The sequence below is a fragment of the Medicago truncatula genome, chromosome 8, assembly GCF_003473485.1.
Source record: "Medicago truncatula cultivar Jemalong A17 chromosome 8, MtrunA17r5.0-ANR, whole genome shotgun sequence".
Taxonomy (NCBI): Eukaryota; Viridiplantae; Streptophyta; class Magnoliopsida; order Fabales; family Fabaceae; genus Medicago; species Medicago truncatula.
In genome coordinates this window covers 45,894,310-45,905,041 of record NC_053049.1, presented here as the reverse complement: position 1 = coordinate 45,905,041, position 10,732 = coordinate 45,894,310, and the positions used below count along the sequence as shown (strand labels likewise).

The window sequence follows — 10,732 nt, the reverse complement described above, 5'->3', positions numbered from 1 at the left end:
ATTTCGAATTGGTCCCCTAACTATTAAACGTTTCAAAATGGTCCCTTATCTTTATTTTAGTCATTATTTTGGTCCTATTTTATTAATTTTAAACCTCTTAAAAAGAAGACTGTTGGATTAAGGAGGTCCATCGGATCTAACGGTGTATCACCAACACATAATTTATATTGGTTTTTTCTTCTTCTTCCTTATCTTCATCTTCTTCATATAAACATCATCAACATTCATTAACCATAAACCCATAAAAATCATGAATCAAACCAACAACTAACAAACACAAAAAATCAAACCCAATCTTTTCCCTCTTTCAGATGCCAAAAGAGGAGGTCCGTGAAACTGAGGAGCGTATTTCTTCAATCTCTCAGAATGGGTATGATTGGGTTTGATACATAAGAACAATTTTGGTCAAAAACTCAATACCAACTGTAGCTTTAGATTTCAAATGAAACTCATTTCTATCAAACCTATTCAAAAGCTGAGATTTTCCAACACCAGAGTCACCAATCGTAACAACCTTGAACGTACAATCAATACCCTCATGATCCAAATCACTATGAAACTGACTCATTATCTTTTTATGTGATTTTCAATGACCCTTTTGAAAACTGAATGTGATAATGCAAAACCCACCTTGGATCTTAACTGTTTGATGCATAAAAATTGGGTTTTGTGTGCACATGTCTTTTGTGTTCTATAGAAAGTGGTTTCGTAAGAGAAGAGAAAAAGTGTGGTTGATGAGGCAATTTGGGTGTGTTAATGTTATGCTTCTTTTGTGCGATGATGGAAACGATTGAGTTTGATTTTTTGTGTTTGTTAGTTGTTGGGTTTGATTCATGATTTTTTTTTGGGTTTATGGTTCATGAATGTTAATGATGGTTATGGTTATATGAATGAGATGAAGATGAGGAAGAAGAGGAATAAAGCAGTATAAATTACGTGTTGATGATATACCATTAGATTCGATGGATCTCCTTAATCCAACGGTCTTCTTTTTAAAGAGTTTAAAATTAATAAAATAGAACCAAAACTATGACTAAAACAAAGATAAATGACCATTTTAAAACCTTTAATAGTTAGGGTACCAATTTAAAATAAAGAATTAAGTTAAGGGATCAAATGATCAATTAAGCCTTAATTCTAACACTCCCAAGCTCAATTGTGTGTCAATTAGCCACGTCTATTAACTAGGATTTAAATTTAATCTTATCTTGATACATATAAAGTCCTTGCAACCCACCAACAAAAACATATATATTTTTTCATGAATGAGATTAATATTCCCTTAAAAAAAAAAATAGATTAATATTAAAATTATTTCTTATTTATCTGTATTGAAATGTTAAAAACAAAATCTTTCAAACATTTACTTCAATAATCACTCATTTATTTGATGAAATTCGTATAAATTTTATCATTAATGTGAGATTTTTTTGAAAAGAATCATTAATGTAAGATTCATTTCTATCTAAAGTGTAAGATTAACATGAGTTTCATATAATAAAAAAAAGCATACATTAGAGTGTTAAGAAACTTTGTATTTTTAAGTTAAAAACAAATAAAAGAAGGCGGGAGGAGGGGGGAGGGCAGGCAGGCAAATGCATGTGGCGCCAAAAGCTGGGTGTCAGATTGGATAGAGAAAGGGGAATCCAATTCAACAATTGAATTTTGAAATAAGAAAATCCAAAGGGTAATGTAATCACATGGGTTACCGAAACATAAGGCTGGATAGTGAACCCCACCTCTTTCAAATATGGCATTTTCCTCCATTACCGGTATAACCGGTTGCCTCTCTCCTCTTTTCTCTCTCCCACACACACCTCCAATAACCGCCTTTTAAACCCCCCACTCATCACTCTCCGTCGCTCCTCTTGAACCATTTCTCTCTATCTCTGCGCGTCTTTTCTTCATTTCACACACAGAGAGAGAGACGCTGCAGAGACAAAAACAAAGACAAATATATCACTCATTATTGACATGGCTTCATCTAAACATTCATTCGGATTCGGAGTTATGGCTATCATTGCCACTCTCATTTTCACGATTTCATTCCCTGCCGCTGTTCAAGCTCAAACTCTTGCCCCTGCACCTTCTCCTACCAGTGACGGTAACTTTCTCTCTCTCTCTCTTTTTCTTCTTAGATCTCATCTATTATACCAGATCTATTTTCCTAGATCTGGATTTTCTGTATTTACATTTTACGTTACATACAAAGTTTCCATTTCACGTTATTTCCTCTTATTTTGAAAAAAAATAAAAAATCAGCTGCAATATTATTTAGTACTTGCATTGTATTTATTTATTTCTGATGAATTATTATCAGTTTTTAATGTTTAAATATGATTAAATATTATTTAGTACTTGCTTTGTTCCTTAACTTACAAATGTCATGCAATTTAGCCCCTTGAGTATTCTTTGTTTAATTTTGATCCTTTCTAAGCTATGAACATTTAACAAAACATCTAATATTTGCATGTTAAATGATAAAAAATGAAATAATGCAACACTATTTAAGTGATCAAAATGAAAAAACCTTTATTGACGAAAGGAAACCTAAAATTGATTTAAGTGGTCAAAAGTGTAATTTAACAAAAAAAAAAAGTTTTTATATGTCAGTTTATTAGGTCATGTATGGAGTCGGAATTAGAAACATTTTTTGAATTTGAATTTGTTTCTCTAAAAAAACAAATTTTGAATTTGCAGAGGGACTAAATCTAAACAAAAAAAAAAAAAACCTTACTTATAAAACTAAAAAATGCATGATTGTAGGGACTAAAATAATATTTATACTTTTTAAAAATATAAATATATACCACTGTGTTTTGATAAATTTTCATCAGTTTTTAATATTGTTTTTGTAATGTGTTATTCAGGGTCATCGGTTGATCAAGGAATAGCTTATTTGTTGATGTTGTTGGCGCTGGTACTTACGTACATCATTCATTCGGCTGATATTTCATCTACCTTCTGAATTGAATGTTGATTTGTGAAAGATGGTGTTGTGTTTTTTTTTATTAATGACTTATGATTAATAATTAACGTGTTTGTAGAACGCGGAGGAGAGGGGTATATGTAATAATGATAGATTGAGAGGTGTTTATGTTTGTTTTCCTAGTCAAGAAAAGCATATGATTCCTGACATTGGTCGTTGTAGTTTAGTACCGATGTTACATTTATCATTTATGTAAGTGGTGACCGGCCTAGGTATTATTATTATTGCAATCTTGTCAATGTTATTTTCTCCTGGTAATTTAATACCATCATCTTTTTTTTGTTATTTCGAATGCATAGTGCATAGCCAATCTGATTAACAACCAGGATTTGTCAATAGATTACGAGCAGTGCTATATGAACGAGAAATTTGACTTGTCAAAATCACAAAAAATCATGACGGCATTTGTCATCCATCGGTGAAGAGAATCGGATAAATGGACAGTTGCATAAATGGAGCAGATCTGCACTCCAAAGTTTCACATTGAACATGCAAATTTTCACAACCCAAATATGATGAAAGTTAAGTATGATCCATTAAAGACCACATACATCCATTAGAATGCCAAAATTTCTATTCATGATTCAACTTAGAAACACGTTTTTATTTTAATAATGAAAAGATGGTGTGTGTTCACATGGGAAGGTTGATTCCTTTCCTATGTCATAGGAAAGGTGAACTATGGTCATAGATATAATATATTAATAAACAAATTGAATGGCTAGGATTTACAACCTATTGATGACTTTTTGTTTTTAAAAATTTCACAAAAAAATTGACCCCACCACTTCCCTTACGCAACAACATCACCACCAATCTCGTTTTAATCAATTGAATTATTCAGTTTCCCTTCTCAGAAGTTTCAATTCGACTTCTCCTAAGTCCCTCATAAAATTGAATTTTCCAGATCCCTTATTCAGAAATTGCAACTCTTCAATCCGTTTTGTTGTTTTAAAAAATCAAAATTACTGATATTAAAATTATATGGAAAAGCTATGGCTGTTTATGGTTTTGGAGGTAATGGTACTAGTTTTACGGCCACAAATTGTCGAATTTGTCATAGGGGGAGTTTATGGATGGGGAGAAAGTTAAATTCAACAATAAATAGATTAGTGAAAGCAGATCGAAATTAATTGAAAAAAATTCCAAATGCTTCAAACACAGGGGCAGAAACAATGATAAGCTAAAATGAAATAAATTCAAAATTATTGAGGATGATTGTTCATAAGATTCAGATTTTTAACAAAGTGTAAATCAAATATTAGTTTAATATTGCATTCAATTATTTTTGTTAAAACCAACAAATCAAAAACAACCTCTTTCACTGCCACGTGTCAGTTAAAACTCACATGGGAAAGGAATCACCCTTCCCATGGAAAATGCCACCTGAAAAGATAGCTTCGTTAAGAAAAAATAAACTACAGCCGAATTACAACCTGCAGCATATAGCTAATATGGGACATGACCCATCCAAAGTTTTAGATCCTACACTTTTTGATAGACTGGCAAGGTTATGAGCTAGTACAATGTTCAAATGTTGCCTAACATGATTGACACTCCTTCAACAACAAAAAAAAATTATTGACATTGACACACACTAGTTGAGCCATTGATAGCTTACACAATTGAGTCAAAAGTGGCAAGACAACAATTAGAAGTCAAGCATTTGACAATAATTAGAAACACATATTGTAGGTGGCATTTCACATGGGAAAGTTTAATCTTTTCCCACCATGGGACAGTTAATTTTTATGGTGAGATTAAAGAGGAACACTGATTTTACTATAGTCTAACTACACTATATTATTTTACTTGTCTTCAACCTCTCATCCATGATAACAACCTAAAGAATTCTTCCAACCTCACCAATCAAAATTCTTTCACCCTGCAACTATCCTCCTAGGTATATTAATTCTTTCACCCCATCACTTTTTTAAAAAATTCCTTCTTTTTCAATTTCATCGACCAAAACAATAAACCCATTTGAATTTTATGCGAGATTATAATGATGGAATCTATTGGGTTTTAATTTTGCAACTAACTAAAGTTGCAAAGACAAAGATATAACCTTCGACATGCAATTCTTCTTCAAGCTTAGTGATTTCTAGCAACAAAATACCATGAAAATAACCCATAAAAAAATAAAATTTCAGCACCATTACAGAGAAACCAAAACTCCCTTCACCTTCTCATGATGTTTCGAATTAGTTTGCACCCAAATTCCTCATATTGAGATTTTATTTTCTGGGTTGCACCAAAAGTTCAGTGACTTTGAAGAATTTTGATTGGTGAAGTTGGAAGAATTCTTTGGGTTGTTATCATGGATGAGAGGTTGAAGACAAGTAAAATAATATAGTGTGGTTAGACTATAGTAAGATCAGTGTTCCTCTTTAATCTCACCATAAAAATTAACTGTCCCATGGTGGGAAAGGATTAACCTTTCCCATGTGAAATGCCACCCATATTGTATTGGAACAAATCATAATTCAATTTCAACTTGCAAAAAAGTTCTCTATGTTAAGAAAACCGATGTAAACTATCAATCTTTTTCTTTAATCCTATGTTACCAACTATAATTAAGGTGTGAAAGAAAGTAAACATCTAGCAACATCATAACATTCAATTATGAAAGGTAGCCTTTGATTTCACCTTCCATTCAACTTCACACTTGAAACCAAAATATTATTAGAATCAGAATTATTTGTGGATATATCATATATGTGAAAGTAACAATTTATGCACATCAAAACAGATCAAAATGGTAAAAATGAAGGAGGTTAATGGGAGTAGATGTTACATGAAACTATGAATTAAAAGGGACGGGGAAAGCTTTGATACCAATACATAATTAAGCCTTCTTGCTACTCGGATTAGTTTCCTGCTGTTCCTGCCCAGCTAGGGAAAATTTCTTCACTTTCTGTTGATGCAGAAAACAAAACGAACTCAAATAAAACAGAAGAAAGCACAAAAATACACAACTCTGTTCAAATATCTGTAATTCTGCATGCATAAACTCAAATATATCAATCCATTGAGTTGGAAGTGAAAGGAAAAGCCATTAACAGTAAACTCGTAAGTGCATAATTGTATGGCATCCATTGAGAAGAAGGACAACAAATATGAATTAGATTAAAGTGTTTTCATATTATGTTTGATATACCATATCAAATGCAAATCACATGATGTCATGTTTGTACTGCTTTCGTATTCTGTTGCTGTTGTGCCCAGCTAATTATCATACCGGATGAGGTCAAATAAGGCCAATGCAGTACTTATTCAAACTTCCATTGCTAAAAATACCTCAAATTGACCATTGCACTCTTAGATTCTCTAAATGATTGATATTTAATAGAGAAATGCAAGCTAGTGTTCTTAAGGGCATTGATATCAAAATCATTTGTAAGTTTATCTTTTGAAATTACTTAACATATTGAATGCTGTTAATTTTTAATGAAAATTTTCTATTTGTTAATTCTTTAATGGACCTTCAAAAACCATAAAATGATACGACAATGGAAGAAAATAAAAGGATGCAAAACTTATTATCCCCTGCTCTTTCCACAATTATCTAAAAGAGGTGTTCTCAAACATATCAATCGTGCAAATTTGCCAATTTAACATCCCTAATCAACACTGAGAAAATACTCTAGGGAAAAACAAACATTAATTACAATGAGCCAAGTGACAACAGTATGCAGGAGCAAGAGAAATGTCATGAATTCATGCTTGTAACTTGATAGTTTATATTTTGAAAAATAAAAAATGTAGTACTAAGCTTAGAGTTGGATGCAACAATGGTACTTCATAAGGATAAAATGCAGTCATAAAAAGGAGTTAGGAAAATATAAAAATTCTTAAAGCATTTCAGTTCTCAGGAAAATACTGTTGTCTTGACTTCATTATATCCTTCTTAATACTCTCTCTCTCTCTCTCTCTCCAACACAACATCATCGTCTTGTTATTCCCGTGTTGGTTCTTCGCCATCCAACACTATCCCATACAAAAACTTAAAAAGACCTAAAATTGAACCGGACCTTAACATATGAACATTGGGAAAAAAATCCTTAACTCTTTTCAACCAAACAGATCATGCATGAATTACAAAATTTAATTAACATACCTCCACAAGGTTCAAAACTAACTCGTAAAGATTCAGAAAAGATGAAAGTGAAGTAACAGAGAGGAAAAGGAGTACCTTGGAGAGTACACACTCGCGCAATGAATTCAAAAGAGCGAGGCATTTATCTTTATCGTACGACGGAGAATCTGTAACGCAATTCAGCAGATCGAGAGCTTCTTGGCCGCACACTGGTTTCGCACCACCTTCGTCCATTCTCAATTTTTAGGGTTTTTGAGTCAAATTTGAAGATTTTTCAATTACAAGCTAAAAACCCTTCGTGTTGCGGCGAATTGAGTTTGTCTTACACCAATTTCACTAAACTGTTGCTAGCACTCCTTCATTAAAAAAATTGACTCATCTCATTTCACTTTTCAATATAAAGTTAATTTTTTTTTTTCTATTATAACATTAATTAATATTACTTTCACTACTCCCAATTCAATATATTTTACTTTGTATTTATGATAAAGAAGAATGCACCAATAATTGACAAGGACACTCAAACTCATTTTTTTCTCTCTTTCACATATACTCCCCCCGTCCTGAAATATAAGCAAAAAAAGGCAAAAAAAAATTAAAGTTGACCAATTTTAATCTAGTGTTCTAAAATTACCCTTTTACATTTATGGAGCATGAACATTGAAGTTCAATTACCTAAGCGTGTTTAAGGAGTATTGGAATTGGAATGCCACTAATATTAAGTACCTGCAATAATTAAGTGTATTGGAATCATGGTTTACGGTATTGAAATCAACAGGATTACAACTATTTAGTGTATTGAAATCACATGATAGTATTCATACTTCTTTCTCCATTTGAAGTTTAATATTCTTCTTTTATCTCTATCACACAAAAATGGCAGGACATCAACCTTTGTTTGATGGACCATCATTTGATTTGGGAATTGAAGAAGACACAGAGAATTTGTCACTTCTTATTGTGGAAGACACATTAGATAAAGAGGTGGAGAGTGACCAAGATCAAGAAGTAATTTCTCAAAATGATAACGAGGTCAAATGCAAAAAAACAAAGTCATCAAATGGAATGGAAGGTGAATCTAATGCAAGGGAGGAGAAACATGGTTTAGATTTGCAAGTTATTGAACCCTATGATATAAGGTTTTTGGATTTGAACAGGGTTGTTTTGGATTTGAATAAATTTCCAGAAGAGGGATTGGACTTTGGATATGAAAATGAAGAATTGAATGAAGAGGTTCATTGGTGGCTGAAGATTTTTGTGGATTCTTCATACTAGACGTCATTGAAAATAAAGCAAGGCAAATTATGAATAATTATGTTGTGTTTCTTTTCTATCTTTGGCTAATCATTCATAATTTGATACTACATGAAATTGAATGAATTGTATCTTCTTCTATTATTTGAATGAATGGAATTGGCTAATATCTTCAGCTTATGAGTCGTTATTATTTGTTTATGGGTATTTGAAGAATAAACACAAACACTATTTATACTATTGCATTACAAAATTCTCATTATTCCAGAAAAATTAAAATAAATAACCATAAACAGGGTTCAATACTACTACTGCACCGCAAACAAAAAGAGTACGAAGAAATTGAAAACAAATCAATTTCCTTTATTTTACTAAGGCTAATTAGTTGCATGTAGTAAACTCAATTCATTGTTCACAAAAACACAAAACATAGCTAGTATCATCCAAACAAATCTTGATCACAAACAAAGCTTGATCACGATAAACTTCCGCACCAGCCTCCTCAAACAATACCACACGCCATCATCAATCAATATTTGAATACCTAAATAAGCAAAAGTCCATCATAAAATTACCTACTCGATCACTTTGAAACAAGGAAAAAATATTAGCATAGAAAAATTACCTTACTGAACATTGTTTAAGTATTCCATAGTTTCAGTGACCAAGTGCCAATCACAATCTAGGGTAGTGGGTAGCTTGTCTTGTCTAAAAAGCGCAACTTTTTGCATATGAGGAGCTTTGTAATCATTATTTCCTTTGGCCTTCATTATCTCAATCATGCCTAATTGGAGCGACAGAAAAATCTTGTTTGAATCTATACTAGAAAATGTGTCAAAGGCATTTTGCACAGCTTGGATAAGCTCATTGACTGTTTTGGTCACTTCCCTTTGTTGCAAAGACTGAATAGCACTAAAAAAACCCAAGTCCAAAGCATTCAAGTCCGGAGAATTTGGTGGTTGACAAGTCAGACGAATATCGAACCCACCTTCAGAAGCCGCTGCACAAAATTCTGCATCGTCTACACGTATATGACACAGTGCATTATCTTGTTGTATGTAAATGGTTTCACCTACACTTTCACGCAGCCATTTTTCTTTGATTGCCGGTAAAACCTTGTTTATCAAGAACCAACGATACACTTCTTTAGTTATGGAAGTAATCGGTTTTGTAACAAGTGTTCTTGTTGCCCTATTGACACTTGACCTTATTGCAGGTACTTCATGAACTAGGGGAAACATGCCTATTTTACATGAAAACGTCTCGTTACCATCACTGTCAAATCTAGGTCGAGCCACTGCGGCTAAAACCATGACCTTAGTAATGTAGTTTTTGTTTTTGCACGTACGATGTGGGTCAGCCTCATATGATAAAAGGTAATATTTCTTGTTTTTTTTAGTCATTTCAAACCATTTTTCATCGATATGGACGACATTATACATTGACTTAAACTTCGGTTCTTGAGGAATGCTACTATCCTCGAGATTGGACAAGCAAAATCTAAGACGACTTTTCATATCGTTTTCATTCAAATGTGGCTTTAATGGACTTGAAATTCGTCGTAAAATCCCTTCTTTTTTGTTTCTCAGCAATATATTCTTGTTAACACCTATGGCATGTCCTAGTGCTTTATATGTAATGCGCTTATCTAACGGCACGTCACGCGCTTTTTCCATATCAACCTCAATTCTTTTTCTACCACAATTTTTTGTTTTTTATGGCGAGCATCTCCACTTTGACGTATTTGTTTCAAAACTCGATAATGACATCTTTAGAGACCGAATAAGTTGAAGCCAATCTTACCACAGTGTCGCGTTTGAGCTTGCCATTATGACTTTCGCTTAACAATATCTGAGCAACGGCCTCTCGTTCGGTATTACTCAGAAATGAACGCTTTCCTTTAGATGGTTCTGTCTCACATGGATAAATCAAAGATAAATTAAAACTTAATAAATAATGTTACAAGATAAAACCATCATTACAAATACTCCTTTCGTGTTATTAAAACATAACTTAAAACTTAAAAATGATAATGGTAGTTATAACAGGGTAGTAATAACAGGGTAGTAACAATCATGAAATCTGAGTATGATTTAACAAGGTAGTAACATGGTAGTAACAATCATAAATCTAAAACTATGAAACACCATAAGAACTCCTTTTGGATTAAAGGGTAGTAATAACAATACAAATCTAACATGTGAAATTGCATGAAACACCTTCGTCGAATTCATCATCACCATCATGTTCATCTTCTGAAATTGCAGCATCTTCTGAAATTGCAGCACCTCCTTCATCATTTGGATCATGTTGAGCTTCTAAAACTGCAGTACCTCCGCCGATAATTACAGTCTCGCGGTTTTCCACGTCACCTCCTTCATCATTTGGAT

The 10,732-nt window shown here is 32.8% G+C and overlaps 2 protein-coding genes across 2 annotated transcripts; one reads left to right on the top strand and one right to left on the bottom strand.

Moving 5' to 3' along the window:
- Positions 1-1,770: 1,770 nt before the first annotated feature.
- On the top strand, positions 1,771-3,274 carry LOC25502153 (arabinogalactan protein 41). The gene is made up of 2 exons (XM_013591708.3): positions 1,771-2,104; positions 2,871-3,274. The coding sequence occupies exons 1-2, from the start codon at positions 1,975-1,977 to the stop codon at positions 2,966-2,968; spliced, it is 228 nt and encodes a 75-aa protein (XP_013447162.1). The 5' UTR covers positions 1,771-1,974; the 3' UTR covers positions 2,969-3,274.
- Positions 3,275-8,968: 5,694 nt separating this feature from the next.
- LOC120577589 (uncharacterized) lies at positions 8,969-10,018 on the bottom strand. The gene has a single exon (XM_039829196.1). It carries the CDS (start codon positions 10,016-10,018, stop codon positions 8,969-8,971), a length of 1,050 nt encoding a protein of 349 aa, XP_039685130.1.
- Positions 10,019-10,732: the final 714 nt, after the last annotated feature.